Source organism: Thrips palmi, unplaced genomic scaffold, assembly GCF_012932325.1.
Source record: "Thrips palmi isolate BJ-2018 unplaced genomic scaffold, TpBJ-2018v1 HiC_scaffold_2, whole genome shotgun sequence".
Lineage (NCBI taxonomy): Eukaryota > Metazoa > Arthropoda > Insecta > Thysanoptera > Thripidae > Thrips > Thrips palmi.
In genome coordinates, this window is record NW_023144629.1 from 2,965,721 (window position 1) to 2,992,509 (window position 26,789).

At 61.0% G+C, this 26,789-nt stretch overlaps 1 protein-coding gene across 1 annotated transcript in view; it reads right to left on the bottom strand.

Moving 5' to 3' along the window:
* LOC117646711 (neuromodulin) overlaps window positions 1-26,789 on the bottom strand; it is a 50,283-nt gene that overhangs the window by 6,147 nt on the left and 17,347 nt on the right. The window contains exon 2 of the mRNA XM_034387841.1: window positions 11,260-11,445. Coding sequence (XP_034243732.1) covers window positions 11,260-11,445 — 186 coding nt within the window. The remainder of the gene's footprint in view (window positions 1-11,259; window positions 11,446-26,789) is intronic.

Here is a 26,789-nt window from a genome sequence, read left to right on the forward strand (position 1 = left end):
GAAAGGCAAGATGGGAGGGAAAAACAGGGGCCGTGGACCTGCACCTCGGCGGCAGTAAAAATGAGACGGCTGCCGCACGTGCTGGTCGACCTGGACGGCGGCACGGCGAGGCGGCACGCCGGGGAAGCGAGATGGAACGTGACGGTAACGGCCTGCTTCGCTTGCTTCGCTTGCTGCGCGGCGCGATGTGGCGCGAGCACCCCGCACTTCGGGCTGCCGTGATTCTCCGTCTCTCTGTCTCTGTCACTCTCTTGCCTCTCACTCAATGTCTTGCCTCTCATTCTCATGCCTCTCACTCTCTTGCCTCTCACTCTCTTGCCCCTCACTCTCTTGCCTCTCACTTGCCTCTCGCTCTCTCTGCCTCTCACTCTCTGCCTCTCACTCTCTTGCCTCCTAACCCTCTGTCTCTCTGTCTGTCTCTCTCTGCCTCTCTCTCCTTTGTGGCGTCGTGGCAGCGAATGGACATCGACGGCAAATTTATGTGGGCTGGCTGCTGGCGCTGCTGGCCGGGCGCCTCCCGTATCGGCGTGGCAACGCGTAGAGGCCCAGAGGCCTAGTCCCGGGGGCGCCGGCAGGGCCTATAGGCAGGGCAGGGCGGGCTGGGCCGGGGCATGTCCGTGCGTTCCGGGCCTGATTGCCAATCATGAGCTCGCCGGCCGCACCTCGGCGCAGGCAGGGCGCAGGCAGGGCACGGCGCGGCGTCCAGGACGACTGCATTGTCTGTCCTTCGAAAGGCAGAGCGCTGGCACGGCGGAGCACGCAAAAACGGCCGGAAATATAACCCTGACTGAATGGAGACACCGAGACAGAGGCGCGCGCCGCCCGCTGCGCCGTCGTGCCCTTCCCTCAGCCGCTCTAGTGCTCTAGAGGTCCCTAGGGGCGCCACTGATCCAGCGACAACTATAACCAGTCTGTTTACTGCCACAACGGCTGCCAGGATGGCTGGCCAGGACGGGCCCGGCCGAGGCCATGTGCAAAAGACACCCCCTCTACATCCTGACCGTCAGCACCGCCACCCCGCCACCCCCGCCCCGGGCGCGTCCCGCATGCCCTACATGCTGGCCTACATCCCGGTATCTCTGGCCACGGCGCGGCAGTCATCAGACAGGCGGCCTTTCCATCTGCCGCTGTGCTGCCTGGCCTTGTCGGAAGTGGAGGTCGCACCGCCTGCGGGCGCCGTGGCCGAGCGAGCAGCGCGGTCGCCGTCGGCGCGCAAGGTCCCGGGTTCAAGCCCCGCCCGCGGACCCAGATTTCCCGGTCGCGGTATGCAAGGTCGCGGCCTTGCGGGCCTTGCGGTGGCGTCGCGGCGGCGAGCGCGGCCCTATTAAGGGTTTCGCAGAGTAGGCGCCTTCCAAGCGCGGCAGCAACGGCCCTTTTAGTGGGGCGGGAAAATCGTTACCGGGCGGGCACCTGCTCCGATGAGGCACGCCTTTCGCCTTTCAACGGCCAACTTGGCGCACACTGCTAGAGTACCCCTCCTTTGCGAGAGCATGAAGGTGTCCACCGAGGCGTGGCGGCACCAGCAGACTCACTCCGAGAGTCCTTCTCGTCGCTCTGTCTCTCTCGCTCGAGGTCGGCCCCGACAGGTGCGAGGGAAGCAGAGCGACGGCGTAAGGCATCTCGGAATCAGTCGCCAGGATCCCCGGTGCGCGCTGCCGGCACACTGCAAGGGGCTCAGCCGGCGGCAGGACTGAGGGCACAGTGGGCCAGCGGACCGGTGCAGGCGGCTTAAACTCCAGACGCGTTTTGAGCTTTGGATTCGCTAAAAAGGACACGAACCGAGCGTGTGACCCCACCAATGGATTCCTCGTTCGGAGAGCAATCCATTGGTGGGGTCGCACGTTCGTTTCGAGTCCTGTTTGGCGACTTTGCAGCTCGAAACGCGTCCGGGATTTTGACCACCTCCCACCGGTCTTCTGGCCCACTATGCGCCGCCGCCGCTCCCCGAGCACGGCGACAAGGCCGCCATCCTCTCGGAATGTGGGGAGAAAGGGGCGGGGGAGAGCGGCAGGAGTACCGCTGGGACGCCAGTGTACAGCCAGTGTACAGCCAGTGTACAGACGGCGTGGTTATGAGCACCTCGCTTTGACACACAACACGGGGGTGCATGGCAGCCCGTGCCAGCAGCAGCACAGACAGACAGACAGACAGACAGACAGACAGACAGACACACACACAGACACACAGACACACAGACAACGACAGGACGATGAATGCTTTCGCGTGGCGGAGCCTCGCCTCGCTTCTTCTTGGCACAACGAAACAGGCGGTCGGTCGGGATGATAATATTAATTATATTGCGACGCTAAAAATTAATTATGATAGTCTAAAGGACAGCGCGAGCCGGCGCGAAGGGTTTTATGGGGGATGGGGGTGGCAGGGGGAAGGGGGAGGGGGAGGGGAAGGGGAGGCGGATGCATTTAAAAGGGCCGCGTGATGTGTGGGGTCGTCGCGCGAATACGAAACGAGGCGAGGGGCTTCCCCCTCTGCATATTCGCCGCGATTTCTGACCGCATGGATGCATGGAAGACTCGTCCGTCCGTCCGTCGGAGGCCGCAGTAGAGGCCGCGGTGGAGAAGGCCAGTGGCGGAGCAGGCCGTGGAGGCCGTGCAAGAGGTGGGGACGGCGACGCCCCCGGAGATAAATGGCCAGGCTGGCAGGCGTCGGGGCATCACGCCGTCATGCCACGCTAATTAATATTAACGGCTCTGGAGAAAAAGACAGGGAGACTCGGCCATTTTGGGCGGGACAAAGGAGCGGCCCAGGTGGCGGCCTGCGCGAGTTTGTGTGCGTGTGTGTGTGTGTGGCGCCTCAGGCACCACCGTGCTCCCTGGCGGGGCTGGAAGAGCCAGAACTGCATAATGCCATCCGGGGCGGCGAGGGCGGCGAGCTTGGCGAGCTTGCCGTGCATGGCCCTGCTCGGCGTCGGGGCAAAGAATCAAAATATCGACCGGGCGGGGCACCAGCAGCAGCACCAGGGACACGCCGGTAAAGGCACTACAGGGCGAGCTCCAGGACCCTCAGGCCCTTCCACGCGCCCAGGACCCTCCAGGACCCTCCAGGACCCTCCAGGACCCTCCAGGACCCTCCAGGACCCTCCAGGACCCTCCAGGACCCTCCAGGACCCTCCAGGACCCTCCAGGACTCTCCAGGACCCTCCAGGACCCTCCAGGACCCTCCAGGACCCTCCAGGACCCTCCAGGACGCATAATGACCAATGACCAAACGGCGATAGCGACCCCGTTGCCCCCTTAACCTTGGCGGCACCCTGTGAGGCCCGCAGCAGCAGACTGATTCCGAGCGTCGTCGCTGTGTCTCCCTCGCACTCACGTCGCGTCCCGTGTAGGTGCGCGAGAGAGACAGAGCGACGAAAACGACTCTCGGAGTGATGGCGCAGGGCTCTCGAGCTCGGCATCAATCACCATCCCGGGGAGTCATAGCCCGGCGAGGACCTCCCAGGTCAAAGCAGGCCGGGCAGGGCAGGCCGCTCCACGGAGCCTCCAGCAGCCTCCAGCGCTGCCAGCATGCTGGCTGCCCCCGGGATACAAAGGGACTCCCCAACACAAACAGCGACCGGGCGAGTGGCGGCCGCGGCCGAGGCGCGGACCGGGCAGTGGCGTGGCGAAGGGGAGGGTCCTAGGGCAACCCGCCGGGCCGCCACCACACGGAGGGCCGCGCGCAAAGTCAACGCGGAAAAAAAGGGGGCACGGTAGGGAAAAAAGGCGCTAAAATGGAAATTCGGTCGTGGCCTCGGGGACTGGGTGGGACTGGGTTGGACTGGGTGGAGATGAGGCTGGGGCGGCCGGCGGGCCCGGAGTCCCGGACTCCTGGACACGCAGGCCGTCGATTGGCGGCGGGGCAGGGCGGGGCTTGCAGCGTGCGCCGTGCGCGGCCTTGGCCAAGGCTTTGGGCCCCTCCCCTCCCCTTGACCTCTGCCGCCGCCGCCGCCGCCGCCCCCCGCTGGCCTGACCTTTGGCTACACCCCGTGGAGGCCGTCTCAGCGAGCACTCGGCTCTGGACCTGCACTCGCGTGCATTTGTCTTCGCCTGCACTGGAGTGCATCCGCGCGGCTAGAACTGCAACGCTTGGAAGGGCCGGGGCCACGGCGATGACGCACCACCGGAAGGCGTCAAGAAACCTTCGGGGAAACTTTGCCGGCTTCTCCATTCCCGGCCCTGGCGCCGCGTCCGCACCTGTTTCGACGCTCCAGCACCTGTTCCAGCACCTGTTCCAGCACCTGTTCCTGGATCCAGAACCTGGCGGCCGAGGCGACACGGCGCGGCAGACGCGCGGGAAGACATCGCTTAACACGGCGCTCGGCAACAACAAGGAGGCCAAGTTTGCCGACGACGGCGACAGGCTAGCATCGGCGCACAGTGGGCCAGGAGACCGGCGGAGGCGGCCAAAATTCCAGACGCGTTTTGAGCTCCAGAGTCACTAAATGGGCCCGAACCGGACGTGTGACCCCACCAATGTATTGCTCTCCGAACGAGGAATCTATTGATGGGGTCACACGAAGGTTCGAGTCTTATTTAGGGACCGGGAGGCTCAAAACACGTCTAGAGGTTCGACCGCCACCACCGGTCTTCTGGCCCACTGTGCGTCGCGCCGTGCGCTCAGCCGTCACGCCGCGTTACGTAATAAAGGAACGTCCTGCGGGGCGAGTAAAACGGAGGAAACCGGAGGAAAAAGCAGGCAGCGCCGCCGCGACCCGGGACGGCCGGGACGGCCCAGGGCGGGGCGGACCAAGCTCCGCGTCCACACGCCGATTCCCCCGAGCCCCCCGAGGGGTACGGCCACCGCCACGCCGCGCCCCGCCACGCCCCGCCACGCCCCGGCCCTCTGTTTGGCCCCCGTTACTTATAAACCGTCGGCTTGCTCTCCGCCGCTCTCACGGACACTTTCCCTCGGCGTATATCTCTGCCGCGCTACTCTCTCTCTCTCTCTCTCTCTCTCTCTCTCTCTCTCTCTCTCTCTCTCTCTCTCTCTCTCTCTCTCTCTCTCTAGCTCGCAATAAGGGAGACCACCCTCTGGCCAGCAGGCGAGTACACGTCCCCCCGCCGTGCGTCGCGTCCTCCACCTACGCCATGCTCCTGTCCGCCCGCCTCGGTCGCGCCACTTTTTCCCGCGCCCCATTTCATCTCCAGCCACGACATGCCCCCCCTCCCCCCCCCCCCCCCCCCGCCCGCGTCCGCGTTTGACGCGAAAACATTCCAGCAGCGGCGGCAGCGGGGTGACTGCTCCGGGACTGCTGGTGGGGAACGCAACGTCAACTCAGAATTTAATGGCCACATGGAGCGTGACCTCCCCCCACCCCTCACTCTCTCTCTTTCACCCACGTGTCAGAGAGAGACAGAGAGAAAGAGAGAGAAGGGAGCAAGAGAGAGTGTTCCATCATCGTATAAACAAACCATAACGCGCGATAATTAGGGTGTTGGTACAAAGTTCCGCACTGCCATGCGCCACGCCGCGCGCCACGCCGCCAGTGCTGCCACGCTTGCAGAAAACTGTCCACGCGAAGCGCGAAATTACGCAACGCTCTTTAAGGGCGGAGAGAAGAGGAGTGTAGACTTAATTAGGAAAATTACAATCCGAGCAAAAAAGTTAATGGGAGCCAGAGAGTAAGAAAATGGGAAGTGAAAGTCAGTGTGGTAGTTGCGGGTGGGTTGATGGGTGCGGGGGTTGGTGTTGTTTGTTCGGCGATGAAAGTGTCGCTGGCAGACGGCAGACGCGCGCGGGTGTGCGCTTCCTCGTGGCGTGGCGTGGCGTGGCGTGGCGTGGCGTGGCGTGGCGTGGCGCGGCGTGGCGTACCGCGGCGTGGCGCGCCGTGCCATGCCGCACCGTGGGCGGCGCCGCCATCACATTCCCGGATTGGATTTTCGTGCCGCCCGGAATGGCGATTGTATCCCACTTTGTTGTTTGTCTGGCGCGGCACGCGAGCAGGCCCACGACGGCCAGGACGTGGAGAGAGTCTCGCTCGGCGCCCCGAAAATAGACCGGGACGCGGCAGGGAGACGCCAGGGGGATCCCTCCGCCGAAACGTCCCGCCGACGCCACCGGGAGAGCGAGAGAGAGAGAGAGAGAGAGAGAGAGAGAGAGAGAGAGAGAGAGAGAGAGAGAGAGAGAGAGAGAGAGAGAGAGAGAGCATGAAGGGGCAAGAGAGACCGAGGAAGAGCGAGGGAGAGCGAAGAGGACCGAGGGCGGCAAGTTCGAGAGAGGGAGCGCCTGTGAAACGCGGCGTAGGCAACCCGCTGGCAGCCCTGCGCGGCGCGCTGCCTACACTGCGATCCGCAGGCGGCAAGGGACCACGACGACGACAGCTGTGTCGCGCCACATTAAGTCCCTGCAGCTCGCTCCCGCCTCATCTTAACCTTCCCGACCGAACGCTTTAGTCCTAACCTTATGCCCCTACCACCACCCTCCCCCTTCCCCCTCCCTGCCACCGCCATCCCCGCGACGAGGAGTGCGGACTTCATTATAGTCGGCTGCGTTTGCTGGTGGCCTTTGTGCCCACCCCGCTCCGCCCCGCCCCGCCCCGCCCCGGCCCGGCCCACTATGAGGATGAGGGCCCCCGCGGATTGATGGGGGTCAGGGCAGCACCTGCTTTACGAGGCCCTCGCTCATCATCATAGTCTCTCTGAACTCGTCCTTCGCCCGCTCGCGCGCGTGCCATCTCTCTCTCTCTCTCCAACGAAGCCCCTCACTCCGTTGACGTGCTGCGTGGGTCCTCCGCGGTGCTCGAGCATCCCCGACGGTTCGTTTCACCTCGCTCTCGCTTCGGCGAGGTCGTTACCGGAGCATCTCCCAGAAGTCCCAGAACACCGTCAAATAAAACGCCAAAATCTCCCTTGAGTTCAGGAAAAAAAAAGTACATACATAAAGATCAAGTACTGACAATCCTTTTTGTCACAGCTGACAGCGTTCATTTATTTTTGGCACGTCCTTCTCCCCAGCCGGGCGGCGGTCCCGGACTAACCGAACTAGCGCTTCCGTTCTGGGAGGGAACTCTTTTTTTGTGCCGCGAGGAGCGATTACTGGGGGAAATAGATACAACACTCCTGGGGCTGGAGCGGGGATCGCAGGGGGTGGGGGTGGAACCGTAAAATGACCCCCCCCCCTTCTCAAAAAAAATGTGAGAAGGAAAACGGTGGAGGCAGACAACGCGGCTTGGCGGGTTGATTCCGTCGCTACGTCTCCTTCGCCCTCATCGGGTGGGCACTTGGACCGCCTCCACCGGTCCTCTGGCCCACTGTCGCCTTGTCACCACACTGCGAAGAGCAGGACGACGACGAGGAAGAGGGGGAGGGGGAGCTGCGACGGGACGTCCAACTGAAAGGACTAACCGGCTTTTCTCGCCCCGGTTCCCGGTTTACGATCGGCGTGCCCAAACGCCTGGAAAATGCCCGCCGTGCACGCGCGGGACCTAGAGGGACCCTGCCCCCTGCCCCCACCCCCGCCCACTTCACCACGCAGAGTGGCCGCGCGCTCACCGAGCGGCGAAGCGGCGAAGCGGCACACTCGTAAAATATTAATGCACTCATTCGTCGGGCGCGCGAGAGCTCAATTTCTCATGGGCCTTAGGGGGGATTGAAGGGAAGGCTGCATGGGCGAGGAGCCAGCGGCGGATCCAGCGCCAACCTGAGGGGGGCGGACGCACAGTGGGCCAGAAGACCGATGGAGGCGGTCAAAATCCCGGATGAGATTTGGGCTCCAGAGTCACTGCGGCTTGAACTGAATGTGTGACCCCACCAATGGATTGCTCTTCGAACGAGGAATCCATTGGTGGGGTCACACGCTCAGTCCGAGTCCTCTTTAGCGACTCTGGAGCTCAAAACGCGTCAGTTTCGGCCGCACGCCGGTCCTCTGGCCCACTGTGGGTCGTCGTTGGCGTGCCTGGCGTGCGAGCAGCTCAACGCCGACGCCAGCCAGCACAATGCGAATGCGTGCACACTGTACGTGCCCAGACACAAAGGGCAGACCCGGGACGACGACTTGTCGTGTGCCGTGCCGGCGTGCCCCGCGTGAAGAGCAAAGCCCGGGCAAAGCGAGGCAAAGCCAGCCGGGCTAAAAAACGAGGAACGCGAACACGAACACCGGAACAAATGACGTTCAGGCTGCCGCCACACTGCCGCCGCCACCGCTGCTGCAGCCGACGAAGTGCATTCCCAGCGCCCCGCGCAGACAATGCACACAATGCAGCGGTGCAGTTCCGAATCGCCATTCGAGTCGCCAGCAGACCGATTTCGAGAGTCTCGCTCTGTCTCTCTCGCACTCGTGGTGAGTCCCGAGCAGGTGCGAGAGAGACAGAGCGACGGAAACGACTCTGCAGCCGCAAATGATGGCATGGCGGCGCGTTCGGCCGCGAGGAGGGGCGGCACTGAATGGCGCGCTGATTGGTTTAGAGGTCCGCGACAGTGTCGCTGCAGTGCGACAGGTGCGGATCCAGGATTCTTTCAAGGAGGGGGTAGGGCAGTACTTTCGACCTAGGGGCAAGGTAGTGATTTTCGCCTCTCTCGTAGTGATTCTCAAGGATGAAAATAATTCATCTCAAACACTCACCGCGGACAAATGAGTCAACGAACCGCGGAATTTCAACGACCCTGCGTCGCTGCGGGAAGGAGAAAGAGAGCGACGACGACGGTGAAGGGAGAGGAGAGGGAAGGGCGACGAAAAACAAACGGAAAGCGTGCGCCTCGCTGCCGCTTGACTTCCGGGAGGATAATTCGCGGCAATCCTCGGCACCGCCTTGTCCCAATCCCCGGCCCATTCCTCGGGGGGAGAAAATTGAAACGCGTTTGAGAGGCCGGCGGGGTCGAGGACAGTCGAGAGCGGAGAGAGAGAGAGAGAGAGAGAGAGAGAGAGAGAGAGAGAGAGAGAGAGAGAGAGAGAGAGAGCAATGAAAAAGGGCGTGCGCCCCTCGGTCCTGGATGACGTCATGACATGGCGCTGCCGCCCTACACCACTTCGTCGGGATGAATTCAGCGGGCGCCTTTTCGGGCGCGCCTCCAGCCGAGATAGAAATCTCTGTTTTTCACGGGGCCGAGCGAGGCCGAGTTTGGGCTTGGCGTGTGGAAGCGCGCCTTCTGACCGCCGCTCTGGCCAAGCAGGCGGCTCGGCTCCGCCATGGCTCCGCTTGTGAATGATGTATGCCTCGTTCCCTCGTTCCCGCGTTCCTTCCAGGACGGTCACCAGCAGCCAGCACGGCAGCCTCATTCCGCGGGGTCGTTTCCGTCACCCTGTCTCTCTCGCACCCACCAGGGACGCCCCACGAGTGCGAGAGAGACAGAGCGACGACTCTCGGAGTCGTCCGCCTGCAGTGTGCGCGAACAGTGTTTGCAGCGACAACAACCCTTGAGCCCATTTCCAGCGAGCGAGCTCGGGTCTTCGCTGCTTGGCCGCTGCTGTGGCGTGGCGCCCCGGCGCGACTACAGACCGCAGCGCGCCGCAGCGTGGCGCGTGTTGACGCTGGGTGGTCTGGCGGCTTGGGGCGGTTTGCCTCGCTTGGCCCACACTGTATCGCGCCTCCCGCTTCGCGCGCCGTCGAGGACGAACGGATTCTAGACACGCCGACAGTGTCGCCGACACCCGGGCAAACAACGTGCATCGGACCCGGCAGGCAAGGCGAGCAAGCAGCCAGGGAGACGGACAAGTCAGCAAAATCAGCAAATTTACGAGATTCGGCCACTTTTTGACCAACTTGGTCGGAAAGTCGTTGCGGTCAAAGCCAAAATCGTTGTGGTCAACGTCTTCCCGATACAGGGCATGAAAGAGTAGGGTCTTAAGAATACTAGGACGTCGAGGGAGGCCTTCTACGGCGACTAGATTGGACACAGTGGCCACCCAAAGTCAGCAGAATCAGCAAATTTACGAGATTCGACCACTTTTTGACCAACTTGGTCGGAAAATCGTTGCGGTCAAAGCCAAAATCGTTGTGGTCAACGTCTTCCCGATACAGGGCATGAAAGAGTAGGGTCTTAAGAATACTAGGACGTCGAGGGAGGCCTTCTACGGCGACTAGATTGGACACAGTGGCCACCCAAAGTCAGCAGAATCAGCAAATTTACGAGATTCGACCACTTTTTGACCAACTTGGTCGGAAAATCGTTGCGGTCAAAGCCAAAATCGTTGTGGTCAACGTCTTCCCGATACAGGGCATGAAAGAGTAGGGTCTTAAGAATACTAGGACGTCGAGGGAGGCCTTCTACGGCGACTAGATTGGACACAGTGGCCACCCAAAGTCAGCAGAATCAGCAAATTTACGAGATTCGACCACTTTTTGACCAACTTGGTCGGAAAGTCGTTGCGGTCAAAGCCAAAATCGTTGTGGTCAACGTCTTCCCGATACAGGGCATGAAAGAGTAGGGTCTTAAGAATACTAGGACGTCGAGGGAGGCCTTCTACGGCGACTAGATTGGACACAGTGGCCACCCAAAGTCAGCAGAATCAGCAAATTTACGAGATTCGTCCACTTACTTGACCATGTCGCAATCTTGCGGTCAAGCCAAAACGTTGTGGTCTAACGCCCGACCAGGGCATGAAAGATAGGGTCTTAAGAATACTAGGACGTCGAGGGAGGCCTTACGGCGACTAGATTGGACACAGTGGCCACCAAAGTCAGCAGAATCAGCAAATTTACGAGATTCGACCACTTTTTGACCAACTTGGTCGGAAAATCGTTGCGGTCAAAGCCAAAATCGTTGTGGTCAACGTCTTCCCGATACAGGGCATGAAAGAGTAGGGTCTTAAGAATACTAGGACGTCGAGGGAGGCCTTTTACGGCGACTAGATTGGACACAGTGGCCACCCAAAGTCAGCAGAATCAGCAAATTTCCGAGATTCCTCCACCTCCACCTCCACCTCCATCTCCACCTCCTCCTCCTCCTGCCCCTCGTTCTCACTGCTGGCGTAACGCGCCGACAGATTGCCTAGCTAATCCCAGCGCGTTCTCCGTCTAATCCGAGGCACGGCCAGGGCCACACATGCGAGGGCGTCCTGAGCGTCCACTTAGCGACCAGCGCAACGCGGCGCAATGTGGGGGCTAAGCCCGACCCCTAGCTACAGTGTAAAAAAAAGAACCGCAAATCTGCCAAGAATACAACGACACAAGAAAAACAAAAATAACAAATAAATGAAAACACGAAAAACACACAAAAGAGACAAAGGAATAAAAAAAATGAAAAAAAAAACGAAAAAACAAATAAACATGGCAAAAAAAAACAAGAAAAAAAAACCAGCGCGGCATGGCGAAGCTTTCCTTACCTTTGTCGTTGGGGTCGAAGTCCGCCATGAGCTGCTCCTTGGAGGGCTCAGCTTCTGCTGCGGGCTGCATCGTGTCCGCCTTGTCCTCCTTGTCCTCCTCCTGGTGCTTCCTGGCGCGGTGTCCCCGGAACGCTGCCTGGATCTTGGTTGCCGCCTGCTCGACCTCGGGGTCCTCAAGATCGATGTCTGCAACGACAAACAAGGACGGGCACGTTAGCGTGCTGTCCCCCTGCACATGCACACGGACACCGAACACACACACACACACACACACGGTGAAAACGGAACCTTGTTCACTTGTCTCTCTCCCACTCGTGGGGCGTCTCGCAGGGGTGCGAGAGAGACAGAGCGACGAGACGAACCCTGGGAATCGCTCGGGGCTGGTGACGCCAAATGGGCCTTGCCGTGCTGGGTTATTTAGGCGTAGGGCAGGGGCCAAAACACATCCCTTTACCCCGCCGCGCCCCCGGCGTCCCCTGCAGACTGAGTCGTTTTCGTCGCTCTGTCTCTCTCGCACTCATGGGGCGCCCCGTATGGGTGCGAGAGAGACAGAGCGACGAGCACGGACCCTCGGAATCAGTCTGCAGGATTTGCAGGTAAGCGGCTCGTCGCGCTGCGCCGCTGCGCCTCCTCATACGGGATTCTGTTTGCCGGGGACAGGCGCCCCCGCTAGCCTCGCGCAGGGCAGGGCAGGGCGGGGCGGCCCCCTCTGGACGCGCCCCTAGCCTCGCGCGGGGCCGCGGGGCGCCGCAGGGTCGCGCCTCGCCTCGACGCGCCCGGCGAAAAGTCGAAGGGGCTCCAGGGAATCCTGGAAGGTTTTCGCTGTAACGAGCTGCACTGTGTCAGCGGGCGGAAAGGGGAAAAAACCTTTTCACACGCACGGATGCCGAGTTTCCCTACACACACACACACACAGCAGGGTGCCCAGATGTTGCTGAAGGCATTCTGCACCATACGTCCCTCCGTAGCGAGTAGCATAAGCAAGAAAAGAAAAAAAAATCGTTTTGCTACCCATATATACAGTTTGTGCCGTTCGGTTTCTCGCGTGTAGTCGCTGCCCCGGGCGTTCAGATATTACCGTTATATCGATATCGGAGTGTAGCCATTTTGCTTCCACTTGGAAGGGAAAACATATTCAGGGTTTTCGTTTTCGTTCAACATCCTTGTTGCCGTGTGTCTGTGCAACAACACTTCACTTTGAAACCAAAACTAAATTGTTCTCGGTGAGCAGCTCTGGGTCAGACCTAGCTGGGTGAGATTCTAAGGGGCGAATGACGTCATCAGGGCTAAAATTCTTCGGCTCAATCACATCTGGGTGAGTGCAAGGATGGGTGCAAGGGCGAGTGGGCCTGTTGGCTGGAATCCTTGTTCCCTGGAACCACGGCCTCACAGTGCAAAGTGCAGCCGAAGTTTCGCTAAAATTCAATCAGGGTAACAGAGTGACAGGCCGGGGAAGCGAGACTCTTGTTAGGATAGGTTATGTTGACTTGGGGAACTACGTGGCGCCTGCCTCGGCCCGCCCGGCCTGCCCCCGAGACGGTTTACTCTGCCTCCAGTGGACTAGTCCACTCGAAACGGGGCAACCTCTGAAACGGCACTGCCCAGAAGGGAGCGACCGCCGAATCCAACAGAACGAAACAGCGCACAATGATGTAAAAAAAAACTAGGAGGAAAAAGAAAAGGGAGAGTAACTAACGCCCAACTAAACAGCACGTTCAGGTGCAAAAAAAGAAAAGAAAAACAACAAAAAGCGTTGACTTTTTGTTTTTGTCACGGACTCCCTTATCGCGCCCAGGTTTTTCGCGTGCTTCCCCGCGCCGCGGCGATTCGTCTTGTGTTTCCAGTCGTGCTGCGTGACAAATCTGTTGCGCGCGCGGCGTCACGCGGCGCCGGAGAAAAATCGGGGACGCAGCCGTGCACACACACAGGCACGCGCGGGACCGCACACACACACACACGCACACGCTAGAGACAGAGCGACGAAAACGACTCTCGGAATGAGTCTGCAGGACGGCGGTGGCGGTCGCCGAGGACGCCGTCGAGGGTGCGGGGCTCTCGATGAGGCCGCCGGAAGTGTAGATCGCTGCCTTCCCTCCCCTCCATTCCCTCTCCCCCTCCCCTCCCTTCCCGGTGAAGACTTTAATAATGGAGTCAGCCAGTGGCGACAAAGTCCACTCAAGTGCCGAGTGGGGCTGCAATCTGCCAGGCAGGCGGGCGCGGCTCGGCGCGGCCAGGCGAAGGCGGCCTCGCGCAGCGCGAGCAGGGAGCGCAGGGGTTCTCGAGGAGCTGGGCCAGCTGAGCAGATGAGGGAAAAGAAAAAAAAACTGCGCTCCGAAAATTCAGCCGATATCGGCTTGGCGGCGCTAAACGCGCTAAGCTGCTAAAGAGCTTCCATTGAAAAGAAAACTGCGTTTTCACCTAAAAAGCGGAAGGTGGGGCAAACGTTTTCCAGTGGCACCGCAAGCGGCCGCAAGCGACAAGAAGGGAGGCTCGCCGCAGTGATGACGCGGTTGGACTCGTGCCTCCCTTTTTCTGTTCATCCCCACCCTTCCTGTTTTTTTCCAGTGGTGGGCCGTGCGACGTGCGGTCTGGCCTGGCCGGTCTGGCTTTGTCGAAGGGATTCACTGACCACATTCAAGGGACGCGCACACAGACGCACCGACACACAGACGCACAGACACGCACACCACTCCCCTTTTTTGGCGTGACAGCTGGCCCTGGCCGGTCTGACAGTGCACCGCGGCCCCCGCACACAACACACACACACCGCAGGCTTTGCAAGGCAAGCGAACCCTGCCGGCGAAAACTGGAGCTTCGCATTCGGCGAGGAGTGCGTTTGGGGGGGGGGGCCTCCCTGCTTGACCCGCGGTGCTCGCAGGGCAGACTGTCTCCATTAAGGGAAAGGTCAAGCGAAAAGGCGTGGGGGGGGGGGGTTGCCACGCGTCCGGCAGGTGAGGGAGATTTACCAGTGTCGGCCGTATTGGGACATCCGACTGCACTGCTGTCGGGGTAGCGGAGCAGGCACGGGCGTTCCGTGTCCAGGCCAGAGCGAACGCCACGGAAAATCGTTCCCGCGAACTGCCGGGCTACACGCCCTTCTCGGCCTGCTGGGTCCTACCCGCGTTATTATCTTACTACCTGACATTTCGACCGAGTGACCTTCTAACCAGTCACCGCCGCCGGCCGTGGGGCGGACCAGCAACAGCACCGGTAGGACAGCCTGGCCGGCCGACACAGGACAGGACCGCGCCACTGTCGGCCACGTCGGCCACGTCCACGGAACACGACGGCCCTGCGCCGTGGTTTCCACGTCGGGCCTTTGCTCCCATGTCTGGTCGGTCTGGTCAAATCTGTCCCCCTGAACCATCTTGACCATCCAAAACATTCTGCTGGATGACCATGACCGATCCCGACCAACCTGACCATCCTCTGAACGTCCGGACCATCCTGACAGTCCCGACAATCCTGCCACATGCAGACGTGCCCACTGCCCATCCGCCCACCTGTCTGGCCAGCTGCTCCCGGCCGGCGCCGCCGTGTCGCGCCGACTCCCGCGGACGTGCAGCGCCGCTGCTACCACTTCGGCCCGATTGAATTATTGGCGTGTTCGGACCCCGGGCGTGCTCTCTGTCGTGCAGGCGGCCCCATCGATCTATCGCCCCATCTCTCTCTCTCTCTCTCTCTCTCTCTCTCTCTCTCTCTCTCTCTCTCTCTCTCTCTCTCTCTCTCTCTCTCTCTCTCTCTCGAGTGTCTGCGTGTCTGTGTACCGTGTGCATGTAAATAATTGGCGAGACAGCTGCACTGCACTTGGAGCCTCCGAAAATCAATCACGTTTTCGTCGTCTTCGTCGTCGTCGCCGCCGCCCTCGCCGTGTCGTGTTGCGTCGTGTTCAGAAAGCTCCTCTCCCTCGCTTTCTTTCTGTCCGAACAAACTCGTCCAGTTCTGGCTGCGCTGGCGGAGGGCTGGCTGGGGAGTACACCGCATGTGATTACTCGGAACCTCGAGTACCATGCATTATGCATTGCGCGCTGTAGCGGCGCGACAGTGTAGCGGTGTCGCACGGTGTAGCGGCAGTGTGCGACAGTGTGTGCGACAGTGTGGAGGCGGCCCGGTCCGTGTCAGTCCGGCGTGGAGGGCTTTACGGGGACATCCCCTATACATCAAGGAGATGGGCCCGGCCGGCCCGGCCACCACACCAACGCCAGCACACCGCCAGCACGCCGCCAGCACGCTGTCAGTCAGTGTGCCAGTGTGTCGCACGCCTGCACGCCTGCCAGCAGACCGATTCCGAGAGTCCTTTTCGTCTCTCTGTCCCTCTCGCACCTGTACGGGGCGCCCATGAGTGCGAGAGAGACAGAGCGACAAAAATGACTCTCGAATCACTGTCTGTCTGTCTGTCTGTCTGTCTGTCTGTCTGTCTGTCTGTCTGTCTGTCTGTCTGTCTGCTTGTCCGCCAGCTTATCTCTCCGTTCGTCCTCGGAGACGACCTTGTGTCACAATACTGTGTGTGGGTGGGTGACTATGAATGCGTGAGGCGGGAAATGTGAGTGAGAGGCATACAGTGAGAGAGTGAGAGATGAAGATTCGGAGGAGCGAGATAGGCCCAAACAAGTGGCCCACTGCACGGCACCCGCCCCTTACACTGTGTCACACACACACACACACACACACACACACACACACAGACGCTCGCACCTCCCTTCCCGTGCGTGTGTCACGTCAAGGTGGCACCGGCTGGGCTGCCAGGCCTGCCAACGAAAACGAATCCCGTGGCCTGGCAGGCAGGGCAGGCAGGGCGGCAGGGCGGGCAGCAGCCTGGTGGCGGTGGCGGCGCGCGGTGGGGCGTGTATGATGTATGACGTGTGACGCCCTCCTGGTTTCAGTCAGTGTGTCCGCTGTGTGCGTGTGTTGGTGTCTGGTCCGCTTCCGCAGCGCCGCCTTGCTTTGGTGCAGTCCAAGACGCCCACAAAAACCGTCACTCTCGAATCTGATTCCTTACATGCTAATTTTAATTGCTGGATCAACAAAAACAGCCAAGCCTGCCTGCCTATCGTCACTGGAAATTTCTTCGTAAGACATTAAGAGTGTACACAATGAGCGATCGTCGGTGGTTTCACTGTCCTTTGTTGTCAATCTTTCTTTGTTTTGTTTTTGCTTTTCGCAGTGTGCCTCTCCAGAGCGTCCCCGGGCGACCCCGGGCGAGCGGCGCCGCGGGTGGGGGCGCTCCATCATAATGCGACGCGGAGAAAATGAAGCGTTATCCGTCCGAGGCGCAAAGCAGCGCAAGCAGCGCAAAGCTCGGCCCAAAAAAAGAAGAAGGAGAAGGAGGAGTAGGATCCGGCGAAGCGAGGCAAAGTGTAATTGGCTTAATGAGCCATCATTTACCAGGCCGACTGCACCAGTGTCCTGGCTGAGAGAGAGAGAGAGAGAGAGAGAGAGACAGAGACAGAGAGAGAGAGAGAGAGAGGGGGGGGGGATCTTCCCCGAGGGGGATGTATCGCAGCGCCGCCATTTTTTTGCCTCATTCTTTTTTATTTGCCGGTTTTAAAATGACGTAACGCGATGGCCACTTTGTTTGACCCGCACTTGGCGGGCTTATTAAATCTCCAGGATCGATGCCCGGGGGAGTCCGTCTCTCTCGCACTCATGGGGCGGTCCAGCGTTCGCGGGTGGAGAGAGAAGTACAGAGTACACAGTCAGTACAAGCTTTAACCATAAAGCCTCGATGGAAATAATTTTCGGTCGGCAGGTCAGAAGTAGGTCACTTTTCTCACCGCTAGTTGGGGTTGGATCGGCTCGGTTCACTTCGACCGGGTCGGCAGGCGGCAAGCAGCAGCGCCCCGCCCTCGCTGACGAGCTGACAGTCCTTGTTCTCGACAGACACTTCCTCTTCGGCTCTTTGCACGTTGTCGGCGTATTGATAGGCCCGGGCCGTTTGCACGTCGGTTATATTCCGTTCCCCTTTTCTGCTTTAATTAGCGGGACTTGTTCCTCGTGACGAGGAAGCGGAGCAGCCAGAGCGGAGCGTGGTGAAGCCCGGCGCATTACCCATTCAGGGGGCGAGCCGAGCCGAGCCGAGCCCAAGAGCAAATGTGAGAGCAAGGGACGTCCAGGGACGCGTCAGTCACTGCGCCCCGCACACCAGTGTGTGCGTTTGTCTCTCGTCTGTGTGTGTGTGTGCGTGAGCGAGTCTGTCACTCCAGGTGTGTGTGTGTGTGTGTGTGTGTGTGTGTGTGTGCTGGATCGCAACGCGTCGCCGACCTGCTGCATTATGAATAGAGGGGCGGCCTCAAACGCCACCACCACGTCCGCCACCACGCCCTGCCACACCTCGCCCACGCCGCGCCCCGCCCCGCCCCGCCACGCCCCGCCACGCCCCGCCCCGCCACGCCCCGCCCCGCCCCGCCCCGCCACACCAGTCACACCTTTGACAACCGAACGGATCCCCGATGGTGGCTGTCATGCCGGGGCCAGCAGCTCGCAGGCAATAGCAAATAGCAATTCACCTCGCAGCGCCACTGCCAGTGATTACCGTTTACAGTGCCGGTGACGATGATGAGGACTCTGGGCAATTAAATCGGAGGGGAAGGGACGGTCATCTGTCCCCCTTGCTCGTTTCCTCCGCTCTGTCTCTCTCGACGGGTACTCTCGGGGCCACGTCGAAACTGTGCGACTTAGAAAGGCTGCGTGTGTGGGGCGGTGTATGATTCACGTATATGGTCAGAGCAGGGGGGGAGAGAGAGAGCAGAGAGAGAGAGAATATCCTGCGTGTGTGAGTGCGCCCGATAGGAAGCTGGAAGTGGGTCGGGTCAGGTCTGGCTGGCTGTGTGATGGCGTCAGCCAGGCTCGGCCTGCAGGTCTCTCTCTCTCTCTCTCTCTCTCTCTCTCTCTCTCTCTCTCTCTCTCTCTCTCTCTCTCTCTCTCTCTCTCTCTCTCCACGGGAAGTGCCACCCGCGCCTTCCGGCCTCTATGGCCTCTATTTAGCCGGGACTGCTCGCTGCTCGCCCCCGGCGACGTGGCGAGGCGACCCTGGAGGACGCCAAGCTGGTCGTGGCTGAGGCCGCCCACCGTCGCTGCCCACGGCCGCGCCGTTTTATATATAAACTCGGTTTAATTTTGGTCCGGCGCCAAACCACGCCGGCGAGGGCGGCGGGCCACGCGGCGGAGGTTACTTTTCAACAGTAGTTTCGCAGCGATATGGGTGTCTTTTTCCAAGGCTTTTTTTTCGCTCACCGGTAAAATTCCTGCGAGTTCAAAACGCGCCAGAGTTTTGGCCGCCTCCACCGGTCTTCTGGCCCACTGTGCGTCGTGGGGCTACATCGCGACGCTAGGTTGCATCCCTCCCCGTCGAGAGGCTACATCTCCCCGCGGGGAGGCTACAACTCCCCGTCGAGAGGCTACCGCCTCGTCGCCGCCCATCGATCCTCTCCGGCGGACATTTTAATTCGAGGAGCCACTACTACCTTCGGCCGCAAAATAATTTACAGCCCGAAATCTGGATCGTTTTGCATCGCAAATGATTCGTCCATTATTCATAGGTAATCCCCGTTGTTCCGAACGGAGCCGAGCCGAGCCGAGCCGAGCCGAGCCGAGCCGAGCCGAGCCGAGCCGAGCCGAGCCGAGCCGAGCCGAGCCGAGCCGAGCCGAATGGGGGCGGTCCGCCCCGGACAGCGTGATGCATCGCACGCTCGGGCGCTATCGGGCGTGGCCTAGGCAGAGCCTAGGCAGAGCCTAGGCAGGGGCGCGCGCCGCTGAGCCAACGTCAGCCCGATAGTGCACCTTTTGACACCTGTGTCACCTCGTGTGTCTCCCGCACTGCACAGCCACGCCATTAGATGGAACCCGCGTGACCTTCACGCACGCCCCAACAAACTTCGCACTACCCGCGCGCCAACTCCGTCTGAACGTCCTCCAGGACTCTGCGACACACACACACACACACACACAGGAGCAGCATCTGCCCGGCTCGGCGCAGCACGGTGCACCTGCCTGCACACACCTGTGTCGCCCGCCGCCGCCGCCGCGCCACCTGGCCGCCCATATCTCATATCGGGAAGGCGGTGCGCCCTCCTGCGTCTCTCTCTCTCTCTCTCTCTCTCTCTCTCTCTCTCTCTCTCTCTCTCTCTCTCTCTCTCTCTCTCTCTCTCTCTCTCTCTCTCTCTCTCGAGCGGCGCCGCGTCGCGGACAACAGACGCGGAGCAGGAGCAGGTAGAGGGAGAACCCCGACTGCAAGGCAATCAAATCATGGCACGCCCCGTTTGCTGGCGAATCAAATTCACCTTGTCCCCTTGTGTGAGCGAGCGCGTGTGTGTGCGCTTGAGTATACGTGTGTGTGTGTGTGTGTGTGTGAGGGTAGCTCATTATCGTCCAGGACGCCCGTTCCCAGCCAGTGGATGGTCGGAGTCCTTCTACCCCCCTCCCCCCCCCCAAGGGCGACCAACTTTGTTCTCCCACTCAAATTGAAGCACGTCCAGCCAGCGCGGGCCGCTGCCGCCGCTGCAGACTCCTGGCTGGCGTCCTGGCTGGCGTCCTGGCCGTGCGGATGACGGCGACGGATGAGGCGAGGTCCGAGGACCAAGGCCTTACGAGGCCGGCCCGCTAAACGCGGAGATTAATTTCCCGCCCCGAGAGAATGCCATCCCTCGAGTGTATGGCCGTGTCGTGTTGTTTTGTTGTCTTCTTGTGTGCGCGTCGCACGCCGCCCTGCTGACACACTGGCGGCAGCGGGGCAGGCGGACGGACGGACAGGCAGACGGACAGACAGACGGAAGGGCTGACAGGCACAAGGAAATAAACTCTGTGCGCGACACGCGAGGCTGCACCCCTGCAGTCGCTCTGTCTCTCTCGCACTCGTGGGGCGTCCCGTAGGTGCGAGAGAGACAGAGCGACGACGGCCCTCGGCCCGGGCCTGGGCGCTGACCTTGGCGATGGCAACCGTTATCGGCCGTGGGCCGCGCGGCCACGGCCCACAGTGTGGGCCCCACACCCAGAGCGGCGACGGCGGCGCGACGCCCGCGTCCCTCCACGGAGAGCGCCTGCCAGCGCGGCGATAGGCAACCCGCGTGCACGCGTGCTCGACGGGACAGTCCAGCCGCCGGGGGCTCCGCGCCGGCAAGCACGCAGCGCAGTGGGCCAGAAGACCGGTGGCGGCGGCCAAAATTCTAGACGCGTTTTGAGCTCCAGGGAGGCCGCGGAGACGCGCCGCCGGAAGTTGTTAGAGAAGCAGAGTCGTTACCGGATCGGTGGCCGCGGCGGTGGCGACGGTGGCGACGCGGCGCCCCGGCCGCCGCCAAGCTGCTCTTTGTCCCGGTATCGCCGCCGCCAATTTCATCCTCCCCTCCGCCAAGCAGCAAAGCAGCAGACTGAGAGTCGTCGCTCTGTCTCTCTCGCACTCATGGGGCGTACCGTGAAGGTGCGAGAGAGACAGAGCGAGACTCTCGGAGCGAAGCGGGCCGGCGGGGCCGAGGAGGGCGCGTCGTCGACGCCTTCAAAGGGGCCGGGCTTGTTTCTGCCGGGGCCTCACAATAAGATATGGCGCCGAGGCGGCGGGAGAGAGAGAGAGAGAGAGAGCTAAGGGGCTCGGCATTGTCGTCCGAAAAAGGATGGGGTCACGCGCACGCCCCACGCCCGCATGGTGCGACCTGTTTGTGGCGGACTTTCAGTGTGTCGCGGCTCTCTCTCCCCGACGCGAGGCGACGCGAGGCGACGCGAGGCCACCAGCCTTGAGCGGCGTGTCGCCCGAGCTCGCGGAACATTCCCAACAAAAACAACGATTAAACAAAAGAACAAGAGAAGTCGGTAACAACCGCGGGGGAAAAGGGGGGGGGGAGGAAGCCTCAAGTACACTTTTCCCGGCGCGCGGACGGAACGAAAAAAAGTATGCCACCGTACGTTTCTGGCAGTGCACTAAAGCCACGGCGGTCTGCTCGCACACTGCTCGCACACCCAAATGGGCCGGCGCACTGTTAGCGCGCGAGAGCGAAGCGACCACATCAGGCCGGACGGTCGTGCGCAAAAACATAAACAAGAAAAAGTGTGCAGTCGCGGGGAAGGTCTGTTTCGGTCGCGCCGCTTCCTCTGCGGGCCAATGAACGGACGCGGTCCATTCCCAGCGGGTCGCCTCGGGGCTGCCGAACCCGCGCTGCTGCTACTGATTCCGAGGGTCCTTCTCGTCGCTCTGTCTCTCTCGCTCTCATGGAGCGCGCCTTGTAGAGACCCAGGGCGATGAAAACGACTCTCGGAATCAGCTCTCCGCTGCGCGTTGTTTCGAGTCCCTCCCACGTGCCACTCCCCCCCCCCCACTCCCACGCTCTGCCACCCGACTCCGAGTGTAGATTTTCGTCGCTCCGTCTCTCTCGCACTCGAGGGGCGTGCCGTAGAGGTGGGAGAGACGAAGGGACGGAACCGACTCTGCTGCCGCTGCTCTGCGTTTTTAAAATTCACGGGGTGACACAATCCCCGCGGGGCACTCGACTCGTTCCGCAGTCAAGAGTAGCAGAGCGGCCGGGCGAGCGGACAGACAGACGGACAGACAGACGGACAGACAGACAGACAGACAGACGGACGGACGGACGGACGGACAGACAGACGGACGGACAGACAGACAGACAGACAGCGCGGTGCGGAAATGGGCCGAGGACATGCGCGGGGGGCGTTGGGGGAGTCAGTGCGCGCCCGTCACTGTCACTCTGTCGATGTTGATCAGCCCCCTCCCCCTCCCCCTCCGGCCGCGGGCCGCGCGCCGTCAGGAGGCGATGATGGCTTTGAAGTCGACAGCCGTCGAACGCGGCATATTATTCCAAATGCCGGTGGTCTGAATGCCTGGCTGACTAGCTGCCTAGCTGGCTTGCTGACTTGATGCCCGACTGCCTGACTGACTGCCTGACTGGCTGCATGCTTGGCTGGCGCCTGGCATTCTGTCTGGCTGCTCGGCGCGGTTTGCGCGCTCAGCCTCGCCCACAAAAGCGCGGCCCACGGCCCACCCACCGGCTCAGCAGCCCCTAATGCCGAGCACGCCCTCGCTGATTGGCGGAGAGGCAATTCAAAGTTTGGCGCGCAAACCCGGCGACCCGCCGCAGCGCAACGCAAGGCAGCCAATCACGGCGTCGCTGGAGCGCCGCGGCCGGAATCCCCCGCCTGACTGCTCCAGCAGACTGAGAGTCGTTTTCGTCGCTCTGTCTCTCTCGCGCCCATTCGCAACGCCCCGTGAGTGCGAGAGAGACAGAGCGACGAAAACGACTCTCGGAATCAGTCTGCAGCTCCGTCCGCAATGGTGCACGCGGTTGCATCGCGTGGCCATCGCACAGCCGCGGCCGGCACAGACAGAAATGCGACTCCAAAGTAGTAGATTCCGGTATGCAGCCCGACGACGGCACGATAGTCCGACTCGAAGCGCTGCGAAGCGCCGCCCGTCCTTCATCGCGATAAGACCGGAGTGCCTCTCTATATTAGCGGGACGGCCGCGTATATCCCGCGTGCTGACCTGCCCGCCCCGCCCCTTCTCGCTGACTCGGTGTCCGTGGAGTGTTCTTGCGTCCCCCCCTCCCCCTCCCCCTACCGCCATCCCTTTCGTCGAGGGCCATGTTATATGGGTCGACCTTGTTCACGGCGGGCATGGAGAGCAGAGCATGCATTGCACTGAGGTCCGCGTTACCGACGTTAATGGCATCGGGAGTGGCCAGTGCAGTGGCGGAGGAAAGTTCTACAGGGAAGGGGGACGAGGAGGACGAGGGGTGGGGGTGATGGGGCGAAGGTAGGTAAAACGTCGCACTTTAGGCAACTTTTGCCACATCATCCCCCCGACCCCCTGGACCGGCCACTGGACCCGCCCTTGGAAGGCGAGGGCGGGGAAGGAGGAGGGGGGGGGAGACTGGCGCAATCATGAAGCGACGGCGAAGTGGACAAAAGAAGAGCTGCGGCGTGCTCTCCGTCGCCAGCCTCGTCAGGGTCAACGCGGCCATCGGAGACGAGCCGGACAGACGGGGCAGGCAGGCAGGCGACCCTTGAGGCGGCCAGGGCAGGCCAGGGACGCCGCGGCCTAAAACGAGAGGCCAAAGCCAAAGCCGGGGCCTGTCGCAAAGTTCCAAACGGGGCGACTGGAAGATTTGTAGCCGGGCCGGTTCCGGGCTCCCCCAAGCACCCCGAGCGGCTCAGCGCGCCGGGGCCGGCGGCCCCGCGAGGCCGAACGGCGGCGCGGCACTAGTAGAAATAAATAAATAAAATGTCAAACGGGAGGGCCGGTCGATCCGCGTCCACCACGCTCGCCGAGCTCGCCCTCTGCAGCTCGGAACCGCAGACTGCAGCCGCCCGGCGCCGTCTCTGTCGCACCCTGCGTGGCGCCCCGTCAGTGCGACAGAGACAGAGCGGCCAAACGACGCTTCGGCCGGCGGCACGGGCACGCCACTCGGGACGGTTTGTCGGTCGGAGTAATTGGAGAACTGGAGGCTCCAGCCTGCCACTGCCGTGGGCTGGCTGCCAGCCTCGGCTCGCCGCCTTGCGTCCGACAGGCAGCAAGGCAGGCAGGCAGGCCTGGCCGCGGCAGGTGATTGAGACTGGCTTCCCTCTCGACATGCCCGGCCCGGCTCTACAAATCATGCGTTTGGAGCCGCAGCGCGTCGCTAGGCCAGCGGTTCTCAACCTTTCTCGGCTCGCGACCCCAAATTTGAAGCCAAAAATTTCCGCGACCCCCAGGAAAAATTTCGCGACCCCACGGGACCCCTCCTTTAACATGCCACGGCGTCTGATCCGGGGCGGGCAGTTTGCTCCCTCAACGGGCAACTGGTCTTTGGACCTTCCTTTAGCATGCCTTTGTTACGGAGTGCAATTATCAGTCTTAGTTTGGGAGCAGTATTGTCTCAAAGTTGGCCGAAACGCTCAGAAATGTCTATGAAAAATCGTGTTTTGGGCCGATTTTAAGCAGCCACTGCGTCTGATCCGAGGCGGGCATTTTGCTCCCTCAACGGGCAATCGGTCTTTGGACCTTCCTTTAGCATGACTTTGTTACGGAGTGCAATTATCAGTCTTAGTTTGGGAGCAGTATTGTCTCAAAGTTGGCCGAAACGCTCAGAAATGTCTATGAAAAATCGTGTTTTGGGCCGATTTTAAGCAGCCACTGCGTCTGATCCGAGGCGGGCATTTTGCTCCCTCAACGGGCAATCGGTCTTTGGACCTTCCTTTAGCATGACTTTGTTACGGAGTGCAATTATCAGTCTTAGTTTGGGAGCAGTATTGTCTCAAAGTTGGCCGAAACGCTCAGAAATGTCTATGAAAAATCGTGTTTTGGGCCGATTTTAAGCAGCCACTGCGTCTGATCCGAGGCGGGCATTTTGCTCCCTCAACGGGCTATCGGTCTTTGGACCTTCCTTTAGCATGACTTTGTTACGGAGTGCAATTATCAGTCTTAGTTTGGGAGCAGTATTGTCTCAAAGTTGGCCGAAACGCTCAGAAATGTCTATGAAAAATCGTGTTTTGGGCCGATTTTAAGCAGCCACTGCGTCCGATCCGAGGCGGGCATTTTGCTCCCTCAACGGGCAATTGGTCTTTGGACCTTCCTTTAGCATGCCTTTGTTACGGAGTGCGATTATCAGTCTTAGTTTGGGAGCAGTATTGTCTCAAAGTTGACCAAAATAGTCACAACGATTTTTCAAAGACACTTGCGACCGTTTTGATCGACTTTGAGACAATACTGCTCCCAAACTAAGACTGACAATCGCACTCCGTAACAAAGGCATGCTAAAGGAAGGTCCAAAGACCAATTGCCCGTCGAGGGAGCAAAATGCCCGCCTCGGATCAGACGCAGTGGCTGCTTAAAATCGGCCCAAAACACGATTTTTCATAGACATTTCTGAGCGTTTCGGCCAACTTTGAGACAATACTGCTCCCAAACTAAGACTGATAATTGCACTCCGTAACAAAGGCATGCTAAAGGAAGGTCCAAAGACCAACTGCCCGTTGAGGGAGCAAAATGCCCGCCTCGGATCAGACGCAGTGGCTGCTTAAAATCGGCCCAAAACACGACCCCAGCATCGCCGCGACCCCTTAAAAAAATTTCGCGACCCCGCTTGGGGTCGCGACCCTAAGGTTGAGAACCACTGCGCTAGGCCGACGCTACGCGTTCGAGGCGGAAGGCCTGCAAGGAATGGCAGGGTGGGGCGGGGCGGGGCGGGGGGCGGGGCGGGGCGGGCGGGGCGGGGCGGGGCGGGGCGGGGCGGGGCGGGGCGGGGCGGGGCGGCGGGGCGAGGCGGGGCGGGGCGGGGCGGGGCCGCCATCAGGATGAGCCAGACACGTGCCAGGGGACGACGCCGACGGCTCTCCCTTTATCTTTTTTGACAGTCGCCCCGTCTTTTTGTTGCCCCCCTCGTGCCGTATTTTCCACCGCGCCGTCTTCTTGGTCTTCTTACTCTCTGGCAGTCCCTTTTTCGGGCCGCGCGGCAGCTCTAGCTCCTCGGTCAAGACGACACCCCCATCGATTGGGCGTCGCGGCGTCGCGCGGCGGCGTGCCCCACCTCACGTGCCGCGAGTCACGACATGCAGGCCCTTTTACACAAACCACACACACACGCACACACACTATACTTGCAAACACTTTCTCACTAACGCCTAAACAGTGCCCTCCCCGCGCCTACACACACACACGTGCGTGCACACACTCTGGCCCCGGATCGATTGGCTGTTGGCTTAACGCCCGCCATGTGTCACCCTGTGAATGAAAGCACCCCGACGAGTATAATGAGGCCCCCACAAAAGCACTGCCGCCACACTCGCGCGGCTCCACAGGTGCGCGGCCCAGCGCGGACGCCGCAGCGCACTGCCCGCGGCCCCAGTCCACCCTCGGAAAGTCGGTTCATTCCAGCGCAAAACGATAATCGACTAAAAACGAACAAACACAAACGTGTGTGACCAGTTTCGGTGGCTCTTGCCCTGCGGTGGATCGGCGCGTTGGCGCGCTTAGCGATACGCGCGGCGCGAAGACCCTCGCGGACTTGTGGGGGTCGTGCGGGACGGTGCGGGACGGCCATTTGGGGGCCTCCTCGCAGCCAAGGCCCCCAGACCCCAGGCCCCGGGGCCCAGGGCGTTAAGCCCCTCTCGGCCGGCGGCGAGGCGGCGGCAGCGCCCTTGAGCGCGTCCAACTTCGGCAACGGCGGTCATGAGCACGGCGGACTGATCCCGAGAGTCGTTTTCGTCGCTCTGTCTCTCTCGCACCTACAGGGAACGCCCCATGAGTGCGAGAGAGACGACTCTCGGAATGAGTCCGCGAGGGGCGCGGCCTGCCCGAACTAACCGGACAACTACACTCTCACGCCGCGGTGAGGAAAAAAAATCAATTTCGGATCGGCTCATCAGGCGCGTGACTTTTCGTTCACCCCAAAAAGAAACGGAGGAAACTTTGGTAATAACCTTAACGGGTCGGTGACCTATTTTATTTTATGGCACCCCTATTTCATCGCGAAGCCCAATGACACGCGAGGACATATTTCATTCGTTAGAGACGGGCCGTGGACGGGCACATCTCCATTTTCATATCAGCCCCG